This window comes from Pinus tabuliformis, chromosome 3_2 (assembly GCF_031772625.1).
Source record: "Pinus tabuliformis cultivar Carrire ecotype Pingquan chromosome 3_2, CPIR1, whole genome shotgun sequence".
Classification (NCBI taxonomy): Eukaryota; Viridiplantae; Streptophyta; class Pinopsida; order Pinales; family Pinaceae; genus Pinus; species Pinus tabuliformis.
The window spans coordinates 470,213,823-470,238,064 of record NC_142302.1 but is presented as its reverse complement, the minus strand read 5'-3'; the positions used below and the strand labels follow the sequence as shown (position 1 = coordinate 470,238,064).

Here is a 24,242-nt window from a genome sequence, read left to right as displayed (position 1 = left end):
TCTCACTGCCTCCACTACCAGTTGTTACTTAAGCCATAAGTTCACCATGCAAACTTAAGGTTTAACAGTGTGAAGGTTTGCAGTTAGGGGGGGCCAAACCGCCCCATGTGAATGCACAACGGTGATGCTAACGGTTACAACAAATGGTCAGCTAGTTCTGGCAAACAACATGACCCCATAACCGCTAACAATTAATGTGAGGCATGTGATCGCCTCCACGAAGACCATCGGGGTAATGGTTAATGGAACCGTGTTTAATGCGTTAATCCATAATCAATTCTGAATTAATCCCCAATTAATTTGCAGTTAAACCTGAGTTTAGTTCGGCGATAGTTTTGGTGCTTTCACCAATTTCATCCATTCCACCAAATTTAGCGGCCTTAACTAGAGTTCTTCCAGATTTAGAGGAGGATTTGTAGGGAAAGTCAGTTTCTAACATAACTGGAGCATTTTTTGACCAAATGAGGATTAGAAAAAGGTGTTCCTAGATGATTTTGACATTCTAAACACAATGGAATAGGTTTCAGATGAAATGGGGCACTTACATATGTGATTCTTCCACATTGAAGTTTTAGGAAGCCTAGGGCCACCAAGAGAGGAGGTCAAGCCTAGAACAGATGTGGTCCATTTACAGAGTTTGGAGAGTCATCTTTGTGGTTTTTGGATGCTCTGAGTGTAGGTTTTAACCCTGTACAGAAATTACCTGCATACGAATTCTAAAACACAAAAAATAAACAATGCGAGAGTAGAACACATAAAACACATATACACAGAGATTTTCCCCTGGATCCCAAAACCGGGACTACCAGCTTGAATTTTCATTATTTTCCTTTCAATGTTACAATACATATTTATACATGCCGAAGCATCCAATACCATGGACCGAAAACCATCGCGTCCAATACCATGGACCGAAAAACCATCGCGTCCAAAAAACATGTGTGAAAATCATGCACAAAACCATAGGTGGGCCCGCCCAACCTAACATAGGGTCCAAAACCAAAATTTTCCGAGGCGCTACCCCGAACCCCATAAATTGGGGTTACATGTGCCCTTCAAACCCCCTGTTAACTACGTGGAAAGAATATAACACAACCCAACATTCTCCCACTTGTTGTTTTCTTTCCACAGGGGGCCACAAGAGAGCTTAGTCATTTTCCCAGCCCTGAAATTCCCATTGACTCTCTACACCAAGAGAACTTCTCAAAGCTCACAGATTTTGTCAATGCATCTGTAGTATTCTTCAAAGTGTCCACCTTTACCAGCAACACCTTTTTGTCTTCTATCATATCCCTCACAAAGTGATACTGAACATCAATGTGCTTTGTCTTTGAATGATATGTAGGGTTCTTTGCCAAGAAAATTGCACTTTGGTTGTCACAGTCTATCCTTATAGCTTCCTATACTAACCCCATACTTGAACACAATCTCTGCAACCAAACTGCTTCCTTGCTTGCATGAGTGGCTGCCATGTATTCTACCTCTATAGTTGATAGTGCCACTACAGATTGTTTCTTACTCATCCAACTGACTGCACCTCCAAATAGGTTAAACACATACCCACTTGTAGATCTTCTCTGATCCAGATCTCCAGCCCAGTCTACATCAACAAAGCCACGAATATCCAACACTCTGTCCAATCCTGGTCTTCCTTGGTAGCACAAACCATAATCACTAGTGCCACGCAAATACCTGAAAACCCACTTCACTGCTGTCAAATGCTCCTTTCTTGGTTTTGACATAAACCTGCTCAATACTCCCACTGCATGTGCAATGTCTGGTCTAGTACAAACCATTGCATACATCAGGCTACCGACTGCACTTGCATATGGAACACGGGACATGTCCTCTTGCTCTTCTTGTGTCTTGGGACATTGTTTAGCAGATAACCTCACACCTACAGGAATAGGAACCTTCACCGGTTTACTATCCTGCATATTAAACCTCTGCAGTATTATCTCAACATACTTCCTCTGGTTTAACTAGAGCTTCCTCTTTGCCCGATCTCTTTTAATTTCCATGCCTAAAATATAGTTTGCAGCACCAAGATCTTTCATGTCGAATTTGGAGGACAATTGGGTCTTCAAATCCTGGATAATTTCTTTGTCATTTCCAACCAGAAACATATCATCCACATACAAGACCAAATAAATAACATGGTCACCAATTAATTTAAAATACACACAGTAATCTGCTTTGCTTCTGGTGAAGCCAAGTCCCCGTATAAATGTATCAAATTTCTGATACCACATCCTTGGTGACTGTTTTAACCCATACAGAGACTTCTTTAACTTGCATACCAGTTCTTTCTTACCCTTCACTACAAAGCCTTCAGGTTGCTTCATGTAGATTTCCTCTTCCAGATCCCCGTGAAGAAATGTTGTCTTCACATCCATCTGTTCTACCTCAAAATCAAAAGCAGCAGCAATAGATAAAAGTAATCTAATAGAAGTTACCTTGGAAATAGGAGAAAAAATATCACCAAAATCAATTCCCGGCACCTGGGAATAACCTTTTGCTACCAACCGAGCTTTGTATTTCTCCACTTTTCCTTCTGCATTTGTCTTCTTTTTGAACACCCATTTGCTGCCAATGGGTTTTCTTCCAGCCGGCAACTCCACCAGATCCCAAGCCTCATTTTTGTGCAAAGATGCCATTTCATCAAGCATGGCTTCTTTCTAGAGTTTTCCATCCTTTGAATCTACTGCTTCCTTCACAGTTATGGGATCATTGTCAGTAATAGATAAAGCAAAATTTGAACAGAAAGCAGATGGACTATACCTTTCAGGCTGCCTTCTTTCTCAAACTGATCTTCTCACAGCCAGAGTTTGTGGCTCTTCATCTTCTGATTCCTCCTCTGCTGTAGAGTCTGATTCTTCCTCCTTTAGCTCAAACTCTATCTTCTCAGGTTCCTTTCATTGGACTTCATGTTTAATAACATCTTTCACCTCTCTAAACACCACATCTCGGCTATACACAACCTTCCGTGTGACTGGGTTCCAAAGCTTATAACCCTTTAAACCATCCTTATACCCAATAAAGATGCACTTTTCAGATTTACTATTCAACTTGGTTCGTTTCTCCTTTGGAACATGTACATATGCATCACATCCAAATACCCTCAGATGTGAAAGAGAGGGTTTCTTGCCAATCCATACCTCTTGTGGAATCTTATCCTCCAACGTTGATGAAGGTGACCTATTGACCAGGTAACATGCAGTATCCACCACCTCTGCCCAGAATTCCTGTCCTAACCCGGCACCACTGAGCATGCTTCTTGCCCTTTCCATCAACGTCTTATTCATTCTTTCTGCAACTCCATTTTGCTGAGGTGTATATGGAGTAGTCTTCTGTCGTGTTATACCACACTTTTTACAGAATTCTTCAAATTCCTTACTGCAAAACTCTCCACCGTTATCTGTCCTTAGCACCTTTATCTTCTTCTCTGTCTAGTTTTCCACCATAGCCTTAAATTCTTTAAACCTGTCAAAGACTTCAGATTTCTTCTTAAGGAAATATATCCATGTATTCCTTGAGAAGTCATCTATAAATGATGCATAGTACACAGACTTACCCAGTGATGGAACCTTCACAGGTCCAAACACATCACTGTGCACAAGTTCTAATATCTGTTTCGCCCTCTTACTACCAGAGGGGAAACTCACCTGCTTCTACTTCCCATATACACAATTTTCACAAAAATCAAAATCCAGAGAGCTATTACTCATACCTTCTACCATACCTTTACCATGAAGTATCCAAAGGCCCTTTTCTCCAATATGTCCAAGCCTTTGATGACACAGCATGGTCTTCTCTCTAGAGACCACTAGATTTTCTACTTCACTTTCAGAAACCACAGAACTATTGCACCCATCAATAATAGTGCTACCTTGCAGCTTGTACAGAGTTCCAATCTGAACTCCCCGCATCAATACCAGTGCTCTCCAAACCATCTTGCAAGTATCCTTTTCGAACACTATTTTTACACCTGCATCATCCAACTTGCTTACAGAAATCAGATTTCTAGCCAATGCAGGAATATGTAGAACACCCGGAAGTGTTCTAACCCTTCCACCTTGCAACTTCAACTTTACTTTTCCACGACCAATGATTCTAGCCTTCCTGTCATCCCCCAAGAAGACATCACCACCATCATATTTCTCATACTCGCAGAACCACTCTCTATGGGGAGTGAAGTGAAAGGATGCACCTGAGTCAATCAACCATGCCTCATGATCTACATGTGTACTTGAAGAAGCCAAGTACACATCCTCACTTTCATCTGAGGTGGTTTTCGCCTCTGTAAAAGGAGCCTCATCAGATCCCTTTCCTTTGTCAGGAGCTTTAGATTTACAATCCCTTTTGTAGTGCCCTTCCTTTGCACATTTCCAACACACCACCTTTACAGGTTTTCCTGGAGATTTAGATCTCCCTTTAGATTTAGATCTCCCACTCGATGACTTATTTTTGTTTTTGTTCTGGGTCCACCCTCGAACATACAAGGCATCACCATTTTGGCTCTCCATATTTTTCCGTCTCATCTCCTCCGTCAGCAAGGATGAGACTATTTCATCAAAATGTAAGGCAGTTGCATTGCTACCTATTGCAATAACCAGACTATCCCACGAATCTGGTAGAGAACACAACAAACTGATGCACTTATCTTCATCTGAAATTTTAATATCAACAAATGCTAACTGACTTACCACAGTGTTAAATGCATTCAAATGCTCTGTCACCGAGTCTCCATCTTTCATCCTCAGGTTATACAACTTTTTCGCAGGAACAATTTATTCACTAGAGACTTAGATTGGTACAAAGTCCCTAACTTGTCCCACAAAGCCTTCACCATAGCTTCCCCTGATACATTCAGCAATACTGAATCTGAGACACACAATCGTATTGTGCTCTTTGCCTTCCGATCCAACTTCTTCCATTCTTCATCGGACACTCCTGTTGGTTTAGTACCTGGATCTACCATGATCCACTAGTCTTTATCCACCAACAGATCCTCCATCTTGAGTTTCCACAACTCAAAACTCTGACCATTAAATTTCTCAATCTCTATCTTTCCACTACTCGCCATCTTCTTTCACCACCAGAATCAATCTCGTAGATCTCCCACTGAACAGGGTCTACCACAGGCCCGAGCAAAACCCCTCAGCAACAAAGGCATCCCCTTGAAGCCAAAACTGCTCTGATACCAAATGTAGGTTTTAAACCTGTACAGAAATTACCTACATACGAATTCTAAAACATAGAAAATAAACAATGTGAGAGCAGAACACATAAAACACATATACACATAGATTTTCCCCTGGATCCCAAAACCGGGACTACCAGCTTGATTTTTCATTATTTTCCTTTCAATGTTACAATACATATTTATACATGCCGAAGCATCCAATACCATGGACCAAAAACCATCACGTCCAATACCATGGACCAAAAACCATTGCGTCCAATACTATGGACCAAAAAACCATTGCGTCCAAAAAACATGTGTGAAAATCATGCACAAAACCATAGGTGGGTCCACCCAACCTAACATAGGGTCCAAAACCAAATTTTTCAGGGGCGCTGCCTTGGACCCCATAAAGTGGGGTTACGGGTGCCCTTCAAGCCCCCTATTAACTGCGTGGAAAGAATATAACACAGCCCAACACTGAGTCCATTGAAGCAGGTTTCAGGAGATGTAGAGCTTTGTAAACTATACTTTTTTCCATTTTGAGCAAATACAGAGGCCCAAGCCATGGAAGCTTGATCAAGGAGTTGTAGCCCAGGAGGAGTGAACTCCTTTATCAAAACATTGTGTTAAGTGTACTTCTTGATGGTTTGTTGTTCATTTGCTTGTTGTTGTTCAACATTTTACTTTCATGCTATTATGCTCATGATTCTAACATAAAACTAGACACAAATTTACCTGTTTCTATTTACAAACACCATAAAGGAACCATGCACATGAAGCAATTGACAATCATATTTTTATTTATCTGAAGTTGAAATTAGCACAACAAAACTAACATTCAGCTATAGATCACCAGTTGTCCCTGGTCAACCTAGGGGCAACACCGCTTCTAGTATGTCACAAGCCTGGTATAGTTCACTTTTTGGAGGGGCACCACCTACAAGTACTTTTACTATAGGGGCTATTTTACCTGGGGGAAACCTCGCTGCTAGTATCATTTATCGCATGGGTTATCCCTCTTATGTTGGTCCTACTGTGTAGAGTGGTCCTTCTTCTATCCCTGGGTACAACCCCATCAGCAGTCATGATTTTGGGGATCATTTTCTCTCTGGTAGTGCTTTACTCTGGGGGACAACATCCATTTACCAGTCATGTTGGCCCACAACAGTCCTATGTCAGGGCAAACCCTTTTCTTCACCAGAAGGTACATCATTCCACTCCTTACATGGGGGGACCACATGATTGTTCAAGGGCTACTCTTTCCTATAACCCATTTAGTCAACTTCAAAATCCATTTTTATCTTCTCTCGATTTACCAAATTTGGCGAAATTGATTAATGGCCCCATCTGTCATGATCCCTGGTGGCCACCTATGCCTGCCAAATTACCATCTTATATTCCCAAGTTTGAAGGAAAGCCTGGCGAGAATCCATCCACACATATTACCACTTACCATTTGTGGTTCTTGTCCAATTCTTTAGTGGATGACTCTGTTAAACTTTATTTATTCCAACGTACATTGACTGGGGGTGTTTCACAGTGGTACATCGAGTTATATACCACATCCTATGTTGAATTTTCCTCCCTAGATCAAACCATTTTGACACACTTTCAGTCACCCACTCGGTATGACATCGATTCTGAACTCTTGTCTAATTTTAAACAAGACGATGCCACGTTAATCTCTGATAATATTCATGAGTGGTGTCATCGCAAGAGGTTGGTGAGAACCAATTTACCTTATGAGATATTATGTAAATGGTTCATCCAATCTCTCTAACCTCAAATTGCCAAGTATGTGTCAATGTTTCCATTTTTTATCGAGGAACAAGTAATTCTAGTTGCCCAACAGTTGGATCTTATTTATTCACAATCGGATATGCTCTACAAAGTGTTGCCTAATGCCCCTAGGCCTTCTGTTGACCCTCCCAAACCTGTTCCTGACCCACATTTGGATAATGTGATCAGTTTTGTTTCCGATTCCATGAGCCAACTTGCTGCCCAACTTGGGAAATTCATTTCTACATCTCAAGCCCCATAAAGTGTGTGTGACTCTGCTAAAGTACCCCCCCCCCCCCCAAGCAGTCCACCGATTTTCTCATTGTGAAGTCCACGCAACTGAAGAATAACCAGCGATCAGGTGGTAAAAAGAATAATAAGAGAAATAAACAAAAAAAATAAAAATGCTTAGGAGTCCCAACCCAAATCTCAGAGTCAAGGATGGGGCACTAGTGAATGTCATCGTAAAGTCAAGTTCCCCTGTAAAATTTGTCAAGTTGACCACCTTACTCACGAATGCCCTCGAATGGATGAGGTCCATAGGCTTCTTTCACAACTGTCTACTCAACATCCTGTTCTTTTGACTCATATGTTCGCTGCACAACCCCAACAATAGATAGTTGCTCAACCTCCTTGACCTCCGAAAGGGGGAAATGAGGGATCATCTTCCCATCCTTCTCATAATTCATCCGTCTTCATGTGCAAGGAAGATATCAACATGACTATGTGAGCAAAATCTTACAATGTTCCTGAGTCAAGGTCTCCCTCTAAGGTCTCATCAGCTTCACTACCTTCCACTGGACCTCTCAAATTGGATAAGCATGTGGAACCTATTTATCACCCTCCCAACGGTGTTATCTGTAAGACGATACACAATCCTTTTACCAGGGTTGCTCAGCATTACAGTATTGTCGAAGATCTGGCCCAGGCTCCTTGTGCCATGCCTGCCTTGGAGGTCTTTTAAAGTTTTCCTCAACAACACAAAGCCTTGTTGTATACCATTGGTGGAGTTGATATGTCTGAGTCTAATCTCATTACTTTTAACACCGATAAATCTGGCCCAGGCTCCTTGTGCCATGCCTGCCTTGGAGGTCTTTTAAAGTTTTCGTCAACAACACAAAGCCTTGTTGTATACCATTGGTGGAGTTGATATGTCTGAGTCTAATCTCATTACTTTTAACACTGATAAATTCACTCCTCACCTTTCCCGTTAGATTGCTTTCCAGATCATTGTGCATATTTTCCATCGGAATATCCATCACACTTTGGTGGATGAGGGATCTTCCACATGTTTTATGTTTGTATCTTTTTATAAGGCTCTTGGCTCTCCAATGCTTTCCACATCCAACACGACTCTCCAATATTTTAACGGACTCAACTTTGTCCCCAAGGGGGTTCTTCCAAATTTTTCCATTGAGTGAGGAGGGAAAAATGTCCATGTTGATGTCGAAGTTGTTGATGCCACATTAGATTAATACTTTCTCCTTGGTCGTAGTTGGTTTTATGTGATGATCACATTTGTATTTTTTTTTTTCCATTTGCTTTTCTTTCATCATGAAGTCAAGATTGTCACTATCGATCAACTTTACTTTTGTGTGCCATCTTCTCATATTTCCACTACTAGGAATTATGTACCACTTGTGGGATATCACCCTAATCAATTTCAAAGTGTTGGGGCCAGGCTCTTCAAAATTTCCACTCTTATGGGGGTTTTTCCTCAACTCCCTCCACCCAACACTCCTACTCCTACCACTGCTCGCTGCCATATGATATTTTCGTGCGCCAGTGGACCCCAGCTTCTTGAAGATCATTGGGTGGTGCCTGTTGAATCTAAACTTGATCACTGTGGCATGTCTATGCCTTTATTTCTAGTCAATCTTTGTTATCAGTCCATCCAGCTGACTTCCTCATCTGGTGAGTCTCATAATGTCATCTTGGTACCACTTAGTGATTTCTTTTTTCCTTCCTAGGCTATTGACCATCCTTCCTCTTGTGACTTTCTCGACTTCTCGTTACCATCTAATGAAGATATTCGAGAAGTCATGTCCATTACCAATCATCCTTGGGAGTCTCTCCATCATCATTCTTATTTTATCCCCTGCATAGAGGATTTAGACAGATCCCATCAAATCCTAGCTACCGCTACCAATGCCAATATTTCCCCGAATTTCCAGTGGATTTTTACCATTTCTTCTTAAGGGAATTTGGCCAATATTTTTGCTACTATTCCTATTAATATTGCCATGAAACTATGTGTCATGGAAAATATCTTTATTAGGGCCAACTGTACTCCTTCTAAGATTGATACTTACACCACTCTTTTCAAAGAATACTGCGACGTTTTCGCATGGTCTTACGATGAAATGCCTGGCATTAATCCACAGATTTTCCAACACAAAATTAAGGCTTATCTTGGAGCTAAACATGTTCGGAAAAAGATCCAATTGGTTAACACACGTAAAGCAGTAGCCATCAAAGTTTAAGTTCAAAAACCCCTTGATGATCGTTTTATTTATCCTGTACCTTTAATGGAATGGGTCTCGAATCTTAGTCCTGTCGATAAAAAAAAAAAACTAATCGCGTCTGTGTTGATTACCATGACCTAAACCTGGCCTACTCTAAGGATAATTATCCTACCCTCTTTATTGACAAGATTCTCGGTGTGTTTGCCGATAACGCTATCTTTTCCTTTATGGATGACTTCTCTAGCTATAACAAAATCAAAATTAAACCTAAAGACCAACACAAGATTGCTTTTATCTATCCTTAGGGTACATTTGCCTATCATAAACTCCATTCTGGTCTTAAAAATGTTGGTTCTACCTTCCAACATGTCGTATGTGTTTCACAATATAAAAAACATCTTTGGAGTGTATCTTGATGATCTTACTGCTCGTTCTTTGTTTTGTGGGGACCATCCTTCCCACCTTCGAGAAGTATTTTTTCGATGTCGTTTTTAAAAAATCCAACTCAATCTAGATGAATGTGTTTTTTGTGTATGATACAGATGATTGTTAGGTTTCATTGTTTCGCAAGATGGGATCCGTGTCAATCCCTCAAAGGTCAAGGCGATTCTTACTCTATCTCCTCCTCGCACTGTTCACCAGCTTCAAAAACTTCAGGGAAAAGCCAAACTTTTACGGCGTTTCATTGCAAATTATGCCCACATTACCCAAGGCTTCATGTGCTTGTTGGATAAAGGAGTTCCTTTCATTTGGGATGACCAAGCCCAACATTCATTTGACGATCTTAAACAGCCTTTGTTGTCTGCACCTTTACTAAAACCTCCTCATTTCAACCACGATTTTATGTTATATCTCATCACATCAGAGTCTTATTTAGGAATGGTCCTCATCCAAGAGGATGATATGCGTAATAAACATCCTATTTATTACCTTAGCATAAGCCTGATTGGTCCTAAGCTTCATTATTCCCATGTTGAGAATTTGGCTCTCGTAGCCGTTATTGTTGTGGAACGCTTGAGGCATTACATTTTACTGTGAAATACTACAGTCATTGTTGACTCAAACACCATGAAACATATCCTTAGACATCAAATTATAGGGGGCAAGTACTTCAAATGGATTGTTATCCTTCAAGAGTTTGATTTGCATTTTTCTATTGCCAAATCTAAACAAATCCCTAGCTTTTGTTGAGCTTCTTGCTAAGTTTCCTCCCACTAATGAGGAAACTGTGGTCATGGATCCTTTTCCTAATGAATCCTTGTTACTCATTAGTACTTATGACCCTTGGTATGGCGACAATTTGTTGTATCTCCAAACACAATGATTTCGTCCTGAATTGTCTCGTGACGACCGATGACATATACACCATCAATCTTGACACTATCTCATTATCGATGATACTCTTTATCGTTGGGGTGTTGAGATTGTTTTACATTGATTTATTTCTCATAATGAAGCCAAACACGTCTTGAATTATTTCCACCCAAGGGCGTTTGGTGGTCATTTATCTGAGCTTGCCACTGCTCAAAAAATATTACGCGTCGGCTACTTTTGGCCTACACTTTTTAAATATTGTGTTATGGCAGTCCAAAAATGCCATCCATGTCAAATATTTTCTCGTAAGATGCGTGCTCACCATACCCTGTTACATCCAGTCATTTCCGTCGGACCTTTTCCCAATGGAGAATTGATTTTATGTAATGTAACCCACCCTCTGCCCATGGTCCTCACTATATCATTGTTGTCATTGACTATTTCACCAAATGGGTTAAGGCTATGCCTACACGTCTCAACGACGGTGATATTGCTTCCTTATTCTTCTTCAACCATGTCATCACTAGGCTTGGTGTACCCAAATGCATCGTGACCAATCATGGCAAACATTTTCAAAATCATATGATGCCATAATTAGCTGCCAAGTTGGGTTTTCACCGTGAACATTCCTTGCCTTATTATCCTCAAGCCAATGGTCAAGTAAGAGTTGTTAATCAAACTTTGAAAACCATGCTACAACTGATGGTAGGAAAACATAAATCGAACTAGCACATTATGCTATTCTCCGCTTTATGGGCATACTGAACCTCGGTGAAATCTGTCATCGGCTTTATTCCATTCTAATTGGTGTATGGGGTCAAGCCAGTTCTTCCTATCCAGTGTGAAATCTCTTCTCTTGAACTAGTTGTCAAGTTACTCCTTGACACCTCAGTCGAGGAAGCACATCTTGTACAACTTAGCCAACTTGATGAACAATGCCTTATCTCCTTGGTTAATAACAAAATTCATAAGAAGAGAGTGAAGGCCCAATACAATAAATCCATCTAACCTCACATCTTTTTTGAGGGAGATCTTATTTTGGTTTATGACCAAGACCATGATAAGTTAGGTGTTGGTAAACTCAAACTGATGTGGCATTGTCCCTATATTTTTAAACGTTTTCCTTAAAAATAGGCCTATGAGTTAGTTTATTATGAAGGGAATCCACTATCGGAGCCACATAATGGGATCTATCTGAAACGATACTATGCTTATTCTATTTTCGTGGTCCTTTGTACATAGTATATATAGGTATAAGTGTGATATCTTTTCTTTTACTTGTCATTAGTTTTACCGATTTCTATGTGTAATTCGTGTGTCTGGTCTTTGGTGCATAGATGTCAACACTCTCACTACTTTACATAGGCTTTGTCGATGGTGCAAGACATTACACTAGGAATGTTGCTTCCGCTGCTTGGGTCCTCTTTTCACCCACTAATGAGCTTGTGAGTTCAAGGGGTATTTGTCTTCACCCTGTCACAAATAACGTTGCCAAGTATAGTGTTGTCATTGAGCTCTTAACCGAGGCTAGTCTTCTTGGCATTCACCACCTAATTATTCAGTTGGACTCTCAGCTCATAGTGTCTCAGCTAAACCGTCTCTATTCTATAAAGAATTTGATTCTTCTTCGTTACTTTTTGAGGGTACATCTCTTCGAGTGTTCATTTTATCATATTTATTACGTGCATATTCCTCAAGACCAAAACTGGTTGGATGATTCATTGGCTAATTATGTGTTAGATTGGAATTTGTCACATTCATAAATTTTAAATCATTCACATGAAACATTACACATATAATGTATATATGCAGTATAAAAAGACATAGAAGTCGTTATTTATTATAAAAATTTTGGGTACATAGTTCAAAAACTGGGAAACTAAGGCCTTGGTTGTCATACATATGCAAAAACATCAAAAACCGCACAACCCTGTGTTGCCACCCCACTCAGTGGTTCTCATGATAACATAACACTGCATTGAAAATGCGATGGATAAGACCTTGAAGGCGAGATGAAGTGACCCATACGGTGTGCATCTGCATGTGTCGGGGAGTATCAGCCATGATCCTCAGAGGAAATCCTAGTGTCAACCCCTCCACATTACGTGTGAACTCTTGTACCTCCTCGTAGAAAATACCTTGGGTAGAAAACCATCATAACTAAAACCATGCGCAAAACCCATGCACAAAACCATAGGTAGGTTCGCCCACCTAATATAGGGTCCAAAAAAATATCGGGGCGCTACCCCGGACCCCGTTCAGGGGGGCTACCTCCCCCCTGTCACCCCCTTGCTACACTCAACGCAACAAACAAGGGCGGCTATCGCACCCCACCCCCCCGCACCCCCCAACACCCGTGCGTGCGACTAGTCGTGGAAAGAATATAACACACGCCCAACATTTTCCTAGTAAGATGCCAATATCTTCCCTAACTTTCATTTCTATTTTTTTTTCTCTGTTCAAGTAACTGTCACAGGTTCATATCTAATCTTTGTTATTTATGTGTGCAGAGGGGATTTATTCTCTTTACTCCATCCTCACTGCCTGGATTCATAAATTGTGGCTCCCTTCCTAAGTTGGACGGTCTCTTCCCCGTCAATTTAATCTTCTGGGTAAGAAATAACTTGATATTTTCCTTTGGATAGGGTCATTTCAGAGATGTTGGTCTCTCTTCTTCATTAGAACTAGTATATTTCATGTTTTCTTGTCCTAAACTATTTTACAACGCAATTTTCTCTTAAGTTTTGGTGAGTTTGACATAGAACCCTAACTTATGTTGATTTCTTATGAAGGTATCATGGATGAAGAACGTGATTTTTTGTGCTTTCGTTCTATAGAACTGGATACAGATTCTAATTGCACTATCTCTCGGGCCAGGTGTGACACTTATTATCAAGGTTGTAAGTTGTACTAGGTAAAAATATCTCATAACCCTCCAGCCGAAAATCACCTCCCTCAATTTGTAGTTACAATTCTACTTTTTTTAGAGGGGTTCTAGCTTAAGCATGTAGGGTTAATATGGCTAGATTTCATCATTTAGGCTACAGCGGAGCCGGACTGAAAACAATTGTTAAATTATATGTATTTCTTGAGGGTTTCGAATAGTAAATCGAATATGCTATTATGGTCTTCTTTTGTAAATTTTGGGTTGAGACCCTAGCTTAATTTTGGTGGCCCTTTTTTAAAAATATATTGCCTTTGTTTCATCTGGTTTCACATATGCAATATGGAACAAAATTATTTTATTCGACAACAACAGTTTTCATATGGTTTTAGTAAAAGGCTAGAACTATACTAGTTATAGACGATTATTCAAGATATATATATATATATATATATATATATATATATATATATATATATATATATATATATATATATCTATATTGTTTTTGTATTCATGCTAGTGTTTATTTATACAAATATACATTAATTTATTATAGAATTTGTTTCGAGTACTTGGGAGTCTTCCTGCAATAAATTTTACAAGGAAATTTCTCTGTTGTGCTTTGTGTTCTGTATGAATTATTTCTTTTACAGAAACCTTATATACTTTCACAGGTTGACCACAAACCCATTTCCTCAATATTTCTTGTCATATTCACACTTTGGGCAAATAACTCCTTGTGTTCCAGTACTTACCCTTACTAGACTGAAAGGTAGCGGCACTGTCCACAGGTTTTTGTTTTCTGGCTTGACCCGACTAACCCAAACCCCTTTTTGGTAATTTTTACTCTTGTCATTCCAAGTCATTATAAAATATCTTTTATTTAATTTCCCTTTCGAAAAAATAACTTCGACTGTCAATAACATAGTTACATAGAATACCCGTAATACACATTTTCTAATAAGCATTCGCAATTATACAATGTACATTTTATAATAACATTCATAGTTCTGCAATGTACATTTTCTAATAACATTCACAATTCTGCAATGTACATTTTCTAATAACACTCAGAGCTCTACAATGTACATTTTTAATAAACATTCACAGTCTAGTTCATTTCTGTAATGCGTACATTTACTTTCAGATTCTACTAGACTTTTCTTTAACTGATAGATAACCTAATTTACACATACTTATCTGTATTCTTTGGCTATCAGCTACAAGATTGCAGGAATTAGGATGTTCCTCCTAACCTGTGAGAACCAGTATCACTATTAGTACTCCCCCCCCCCCCCCCCCCCCAGCCAATTTCATACTTAGAAATAGTTTATGATTCAACCTAAACATGTTTTCCCCTAGACCACTTGGTCTCAACATGATCTAGTCAAGGGTACTCAATGAGTTCCATTGGCCAACCAGCTCAAGGACTCAGAATTTGGTGGTGTACCAGCAACATCTGCAACGTCTTGTCATAGGCTTATAAACAATCTCTCCTCCCTCCTTGATGCCTCATGTATCTCATACTGTTTTGGCTCACTTCTCCACCGAGAAGGTTTTCTTCACCCGAAGAGAGGTTGTGCAGGCAACCATCCACCCATAACTGCCTTCAACCATTCCTGAGTATGAAATTCAGTTTTCTTACATCCTTTCCGGTAAATTGTAGTTGACCCCATCATATTTAAAAGGAAATATTTGTAAGTAACTGTATATTTACAAACACATCCATAATTTATTCAGTTAGGTCTTCATTTTGGTTTCAAACTTTAGTAAAGAAAAATAAATTCTTAGAGTTACCCAATTTACTAAGAGGTATTACATTAAAATATATACTCTAATATATAATCTCTTTGGATAGATCTTTATATTGATTTTTTTGTTATTGATAATTTTCCAAAATGTCTCACGTCAACTCCATATTAACATTAAAAGAATTTCAAGTCTCCATCATACTCAAACAGCGATTAATAAAAAGTGAAAATATAAGAATTTTTTTAATTTCAATTATTTTATCTCATATATATATATATATATATATGGACACTAAAACATTTTCTTTATGGCTAACACTAAAATATTTTTTTGTTATTGATATAATTTTTTAAGTACCATATATCAAGTAAAGATAAAATGAATTACAAATCTCTTTTACATTGAATTGTAATATTAATATTTTTAAATGCTTTTTAATTTCAATTACTTTATTCGTCTATATAAAATTGATGTAAAATTAAAATAAAAAATAAATATTTTAGAAATCTTTTTGTTATTATTATTTTTTCATTTATTAATAAAAATATTATTTTATTATTTTTAAATAATAATAAAAAAATTAAATAGTTTTTTTTATTTTTATTTTCTGTTATAATTACATTTATTTTTAAAAAAAAATATTCAAAATATATATGACATATGAGTAGTTAGTGAAAAGATATTTTATTAAAACATTCTTGGGTGAAAATGTGATCGTGAGCACAAATCCATCTCTGAATACAAGTTGATGCAAGTCAAACTAAATATGATCGGGAAAAGCTTTGATAGCTCATAAATTGAAGTTTCTTAAATCGCAAATTATTTTATAATAAAATTTATAATACATATTTGCATTAATTTTTTTTTTTTTTTTTTTTTTTTAATTATAAATTTCAAAAATGAATTAAAAATTGCTTTTATTTTTATTTTAAGTCTAGTGTTATTTTAAGTTTAGTGTTAAAAATTAAGAATTATTTTTCACCTTAATATTGTCATAACACTAGCATAATCACATTTATATTAATATAAATGTGATTGATAAATGCTCATAAACATATATCAACTAATATGAATATTACTAATAATACAATACAATATTATTAATAATATTATGAGATATTATATAATATTATTAATATTACATATTAATAATATTATATAATAATAAATAAAATATTGGATTTTTCGGTGCTCCTCTGCTGTGCGCGCGAGCCCCCTGCTACACACTGCGTTCACTGTGCCTGCTTGGGCGCAGGCCTCCGGCCATGGCCCCCTCGGATCCGCCTCTGGAGGGGGTCGACTCTTAGAGAGCTTTCTCCGAACTGGTGAAATCCCTGCCTCCTCAGCGCCCCAGCCCCGCCTTAACAAGATTTGTCAAGAAGCTAGATGTGCTTCAGGAAGTTTAGCTGCCTCCGGTCTTGCCACGCATGGCGGCTTTGTCTCTCACTGAAAAAGGACTTATAGGACAATTCAGAGGCCTCTGGCCTTCTCCTAGAACTGTACAAAGATGGGTCAAAAGAAACTGGGCCGATAAGATCCAAGGGAAAATCTCCATCAGGTTCTGTGAGAAAGGGTACTTCACTTTCCACTTTGAATCCAAAGAGGATAAGGACTTAATCTTCAAAAATGGGCCCTATTTTATGGACTCCAGGGGCCTCTACCTCAACAAATGGACTCCAGACTTTGATCTTGAACTGGACGTTCCCAGCACTGTCCCGGTATGGGTCCGTCTCCCTCACCTCCCCCTCCATTGCTGGGGAGATGAGTCTGTCCGTGCCATCGGGAATGCTGTGGGTAAATACATCGATCACAGTGAGCCAAAAGATAACATGTAGGCCTGCGCAAGGATCTATGTCGAAGTGGATCTTGGCAAAGGTCTACCAAAAGCAATAAAACTGAAAGTGGACGAATGGAGCCATATCCAGCAGCTGGATTACGAGCAGATACCTTTTAAATGCAAGGTATGCCACGAATATGGACACTTCGCCAATAGATGCCCTAAAATCGTTGATGCAGAAAGCAGTGACCAAGAGGGCCAATGGGAATCGGTCAAAAAGAAGAAGTCTATCCCTCCTCCGAAACCCTCCCAAGAATCTGTTCCTCCAGCTCCCTCTCCTTCTCGACCATCTTCATCCTCCCCTCCTTCATCTGTCCACCTCTCTCCTGATCCTTCGATCCCCTCTTCCTCTAACCCCTTCCTAGTCTTATCCTCCCTTGATCCACCCTCTATGGATCCTCCTCAGCCCCCCCTGAACCTTTCCGAGTCCTCTGATCCCCCTTCCTTTCTGATCACCTCTTCGCAAGCTTCTCTTGAACCCTCCCTCACTAGACATACCAAAAGCAGCACTAAAGAACATGGAACTACCAGCGACACCCATAAGAAACCTGGACCAAGCAGAAAATCAGCAAAGCAACATAGGGACGAGAATGCTCAGAAAGATATAGCCATGGGAACTCAAACCCCAATAGAGTCTTTCATTCAGGGACACCAAGAAAAAGAAACAAACCACAAAGAGCAAGAGAGGTGAGCACCTCTCTGCACGCCAAGTATCAAATGATGAAAATATTGTCTTGGAACAGTAGAGGGTTAGGGCACCCCGCCAAAATCTCCACCCTCAGAGATTTAATCCACAGTGAAAAGCCAAAAATCCTACTGATTCAAGAAACAAAACAGGATCAGCAAGCAATGAGAAGCATTATAGACCAACAGAATCAATACAAAGGGTGCGTAAGCGATGCAAGAGGAGCTTCAAGAGGCATAGCCACCCTCTGGGATCACAACAAGTGGAACTGCATCTCAGTAAATCTACAGCAGCATTGGATCAGAACAACGTTCGATAGCAGAATGAATAACCAAACAGTAATCATCTACAACGTGTATGCGCCCAACCATTACAGAGAAGAGGAAACATGCTGAGGCGATCTTCAGGCTAGTATCGATGGTGAGCTAAACTCTAATATCATAGTGGCAGGTGACTTCAATCTCATACTGCATGCTAATGAAAAAAGGGGTGGCACCTTTTCTCTAGATCCCTTTAGAGGCTGGCTGGAGGCTATCATTCAAGACCACGATCTAGTGGATGTGGCCTCAAAGAATCGTAGGTACACTTGGAGCAACCGCAGACTTGGCTCGGGCAACATTATGGAACGACTGGACAGGTTTCTCATCAACATCTCTTTCCTTTCCTCTTTTTACGTGGGATACGCCACTGTTCTCTCCTCATCTGCCTCTGATCATTATCCCATTACCCTTACGCTGGAATCCCATTGCCCCCTTGGGCCCATTCCGTTTAAATATAGCCCTCTGTGGAATGAGATTCCTGCTATTAGAGAAATAGTCCAGAGAACGTTGAATCAGCATGTAGAAGGGTCGCCAGGTTTCATTTGGGAGACCAAGCAAAGAAAAGTCAAGCAGGCTATCAAAGAATGGGCAAGAGTTAACTATAAGGAACCTGAGGAGACCAAAAAGAAAGTTAAGGGTGAGCTAGAGAAAATCCAGAGAATGATAGAAGAACAAGGACTCTCCCAACAGAGTATGGAACAAGAAAGGAACCTCTACTCTCAACTGAGTCATATAAGCAGGGAAGAAGAATCCAAATGGCGGCTAAAATCTAGGCAACTCTGGCTTCAAGGAGGAGATAAAAATACTGCATTTTTTCATAAGCAGGCCACAGCTCGAAAACTCAGGAACAATGTTTGTTCAATCTTGGATAAGGAGGGCAATCAGCAAAACACTCAAGAGGCCATTAGAAACGCTGCCACAAAATTCTATAGAGATCTGCTCACTGAAACCAAAGGAGAAGAGGATTATGATGATCTTCTTCAACACCTCCCTAAAGGTCTCACTAAGGACATGAATGATAGCCTGAATAAAGAAACCGAAGAGGAGGAAATAAGAAGTGCGATTTGGACTCTGAATCCTGATAAGGCACCTGGGCCTGACGGATTCCCCATATGTTTCTACAGGGCATTCTAGGGTTTAATCAAAAAGGATCTAATCAAGATGATCAGGTGGATTCAGCGGAAGGGCAAGATAGGTGGTTATACTAATGCAACATTCCTTGCCCTCATCCCTAAAGAAAATCGACCTTCTTCCTTCTCTCGGTTTAGACCCATATCCCTCTGCAATTCTTCTTACAAAATCTTGTCCAAAATCCTGGCATCTCGACTTAAACCTCTCCTCCCCTCTTTGATTTCTGAAAATCAAGGAGGGTTTTTTCCCAACAGACAAATTGCTGACTCTATTCTGCTTGTGCAGGAAGCCATTCACTCGAATCTATCCAGGAAGGAGAAAGGATTCATCCTCAAACTTGACCTGGCCAACGCATTTGATAGAGTTAGACATTCCTTCCTCTTTGTTGTTTTAAGAAAGATGGGGTTTGAGTTGCCCTTCCTCAGTCTTATTTCTGCTTGCATCTCTAGACCTTGGATCTCCCCTCTCGTCAATGGAAGGCCGGGTGATGCCTTTCAATCTTCTAGGGGTCTCAGACAGGGCTGACCCCTCTCCCCTTATCTCTTCATTCTCATGGCGGAATCCTTTAGCCAAGCTCTAAACCACAATAGAAGAGTGGGTCTCATTTCAGGCATAAAATTTGGAAATGGAGCTAAGAATATCAACCACTCATAGTTCACAGACGACACCTTGCTCATTGGAGGAGCCTCCACCACCATAGCACGAAGGTTCAAGTCTCTTCTTGACAGATTTATGGAGTACTCCGGAGGCCTGATCAACAAGCAAAAAAGTTGTATCTATGGATGGAACGCTTCTAATCAGGTCATTCACAACATTGCAAATATCTTTGGAGTCTCTTGCAATCTAGACTGGACTCATTTCTCTTACCTGGGCATGCCAGTGAGCCTAGGACCTTTGAAAGCAGGAACCTGGGACAGCATCATTGACAAGATGAAGAGGAAAGTTCAGCAATGGGGTTCAATGTGGCTCAACCTAGCAGGCCGGCTCACCCTTCTGAAATCAGGTATTTCCTCTCTACCCCTCTATCGCTTTTCTCTCTTCCAAGCCCCTGCCTCTTTCCTTCACAAAATGGATGTTGTCCTACGACATTTTCTCTGGAAAGGGGGGAAAAACGACAAGAAGAAATTCAACCTTGTCAGTTGGAAACAAGTCATTCAGGCTCAGGACAGAGGGGGTCTCGGTGTTAGGTCACCCACTTTCACTAATCTTGCCTTCGGAGGGAAGATAGTTTGGAGGCTCATCACTGGTCCTCCAGCGTGGTGGAAACAAGTCCTGGAAAGCAAATATCTGAACTTCCCCAGGCAGCAGCTCCTAGACTCTGATATCCCCAATAGGGACTCCTCAAAAATTTGGCGACTGTGCAAAAAAGCTATTCCTATGATGACTCAGAATATTTCCAAAGTCCCTAGGGGAGGATCTAGCATAAACATTGGGGCTGATAAAATCTTGGGATAGCAGCCAATAAACAGGCATAACGAAGCTATTCCTATTTTTACTTTCCTCAACAACAGAGGGATTTTTTATCTTGATCAAATCTCCAGATGGGACCCTTTGTCTCACATTTGGCTTGGATGGACGTTTCCTGCTATCCCTAGTGATATTAATTATAGCTTATTCGCTCTTCTGTCTCTGCTCCATGGTAAAGCACCCATCAAGAAAAACGAGAAGGACAACTTCCAATGGGACCCCTCAGGATCGGATTACTCTATTCAAGTAGGACATCAGCATATCAGCTACAGCACCTTCCACATGCCATTATGGAATCAATGGAGAATCGTTTGGAAATCTAAGGTGCTGCCTAAAAACAAATTCTTTACATGGACCCTTCTTAAAGGGAAAATCTTAACAACAGAGAACCTGTAGAAGAGGGGTATTAATGGACCATCACGCTGTCCCAACTGCTGTGGTGCTGAAGAAACCATGCATCATCTTTTTGTCGATTGTGCCTATGCCATGGACTGTTGGAAAAACTTAGACCTCGTTGATAAGTTACCATGGACTTCCCAGCAATCAATAGGGGAAGTGATCCTTGCCTGGAAAAAGATCTGTCCCTCGGGAAATAAGGGAAGCAACCTAGTGAAGAGAGTATGGAATACCCTCCCCTACACCATGCTGTGGAGTATCTGGCTAGCAAGAAACCGGAGAATTTTTAAGGATAAAAATACGACATCAAGAATTGTCAGCAACAAGGCAAAGAATCTTGCTCTCGAAACCATTTCAGTCAAAACACATAGCAACATCGATGTAACAAAGTACAACGTTGAGGAAAGAAGCTTCATCAGTTACATCCTGGATAAAAACAACAGCATTCAGAAAGGTAAGACAGAGAAAGTCCAGTGCAATCAGGAAATCCATCCATGGAAAATCAGGCTAAAAGAGGAGGAGTTTTCCAACTGGTTACAAAACTGCAACAGCTACTACCTGTTCTTTGACAGAGCATCTAAGTCAAACCCAGGAATAGCTGGAGCAGGAGGCCTGATCCTTAATGCTAATGGGGAATGCGTTCTCTATTACGAATGGGGTCTTGGGAACTTATCCAACAATCGGGCAGAAGCGTTGGCTCTTTATCAGGGATTAACGCAGCTCATCAGGCTTGGAATAAGAACATCAAAGATTTTTGGAGACTCCTCGGTGGTCATAAGCCTTATGATCCATCAAGAAAAGTCTCCCAACAACCTCCTTCAGCAGGTCATTCAGAGATGCCAGCTCTTGAATCAAACATTGGGCAACCTGCAGTACCATCACATTCTCCGTAAACTCAATAAACACGCTGACCGGCATGCAAACAAGGCCTGCGAAAGGATTATGGACAACTTATGTTGCAACGTTGTGGTGAGTCATCAGCCTTTGCCATGAACAGATTCTTTTTTACTTGCATCAATCCATTCTACCCTGACACTAAGAAGTGGTCTCAACTCTTCCAGACATTCATCAATTACCTTAAATGCAACAGGAACCGGTGCAGACCCAATTTTCCCAATGCTCTATTCCTCTTTCGTTCTATCTCTACCTTCTTTCGTCATACCTTTGTCTATGCGAATTTTATGAAAAGTCTTCATGTCATCTTTTGCCCCTATCCGGATCCCCTCTCTTCCCCCAAGGTCTACTTTCGACCAACCTGCCCTTCTCATCGCTACCACTCAGCGCCCTATTCAGTTCTATTAAACCATTTGATTACTACTTCGCCGAATTCTAGTGGCCGAGAGGTTTTATATGTATCCCTATTTGTTAACACTCACAGGCAGTCAACCAATGCCTTCTATCTTATCCAGCACGGGATCCTTCCCCTCCCTCATCAGCTCGATCATCGGTCCATAAGAGGCAGCCAAGCTAAAAAGCTCAAAGCGACCCTGAATTTTATGAAGAATATCTCCAACAACGAAATCTCAAATCCCTCAAGCACCAGTCATAAGGAATGTGAAGAAAAGCTGGAGGAATATACAGCACATCATCACAACCACATTAGCATAGATCAGAAATGATTTGTCAATGTTCTGTTGTTCCAATTTGTAAGAATTTACTCCTGTCGAGAATTTCTTAAAACAAGAACAAGCAGGATTAAGGAGAACTTTCTGCTATGTAACTCCTCAGATCCTGAATTTCTTTTGCAGCTATTGTATTTCAGGAGTTCTGACTCCCTCTTCTTCTTTTTCAGAGATTAATATAGCAACCGAATTTGTAAAAAAAGAAATAATAATAATAAATAAAATAATTTTAGAAATAAATAATACTACACATAAACAAACATTATAAATTTATAATATTATTAATATTACATATTAATAAAAATAAATAATAGTACACATAAACAAACATTAAAAATTTATAATATTATTAATATTATATAATGATAAATTAATGAATAATATTTTAAAATAATTTTAGAAATAAATAATAGCACACATAAGTAAATATTATAAAAATTAATTAAACACGATTTAATAAACCAACCCAATGGAATAATAATAAAAACCCAAGGCACTTTACCCAATGGAGTAATATTAAACCTAATGGATTAATATTATAAACCCAAGGTATATATACCTTAAGATAAATACTACAAACAAGATAGTCTTTGTCATAATGCGACATTGAATCATGCTTGACCATGATTGATTTTCATATTGAGACAATCTTTGTTAGAATGCGACATTTGACCATGGCTGGCTATGATTGACCATGATTGATATTATAAATATTGTAAACGCTAAAATAAACATGGTTGACCATGGTTGATTATCATATAGAGACAATCCTTATCAAAATGCAACGTTAGCCACAGTTGATCATGATTGATACTATAAACACAAGGGAATAATAAACCCAAGGGATTAATTCTAAAACCCCAAGGGATATTAAACCCATGGGACTAATATTATAAACATAAGGAATTACCCTAAGATAAATATTATAAACATTAAAATAAATATGGTTGACCATGGTATATTTTCATATTGAGACAATCCTTATCACAATGCAACATTTGACCATGGTTGACCATGTATGTTTTTCATATTGAGACAATCTTTGTCACAATGCAATAGTGGACCATGGTTGACCATGGATTTTTTTCATATTGAGACAATCTTTGTCAAAATGTTGCATTCAACGATGCTTGACCATATTTGACTCTATAAAACATGGTTTACCATGATAAACCATGGCTTACCATGGTTTACCATAATTGTCCATGATTGTCCATGATTTTCACACGAAGACAATTTTTGTCACAATGCAACATTTGACCATGGTTAACCATGGTTGAGTATGATTGACCATGATTGACCATGATTGACTATGATTGATATTATAAACCCAAGGGAATAGTAAACCTAAGGGATTTATATTATAAACCGAAGGGAATAATAAACCTAAGGGATTAAT

At 39.5% G+C, this 24,242-nt stretch overlaps 2 protein-coding genes across 2 annotated transcripts; both read left to right on the top strand.

The window, feature by feature from the left end:
- Window positions 1-16,812: 16,812 nt before the first annotated feature.
- LOC149181328 (uncharacterized) lies at window positions 16,813-17,220 on the top strand. The gene has a single exon (XM_089414154.1). It carries the CDS (start codon window positions 16,813-16,815, stop codon window positions 17,218-17,220), a length of 408 nt encoding a protein of 135 aa, XP_089270280.1.
- Window positions 17,221-18,527: 1,307 nt separating this feature from the next.
- LOC149181327 (uncharacterized) lies at window positions 18,528-19,361 on the top strand. Its single transcript, XM_089414152.1, has one exon. It carries the CDS (start codon window positions 18,528-18,530, stop codon window positions 19,359-19,361), a length of 834 nt encoding a protein of 277 aa, XP_089270278.1.
- Window positions 19,362-24,242: the final 4,881 nt, after the last annotated feature.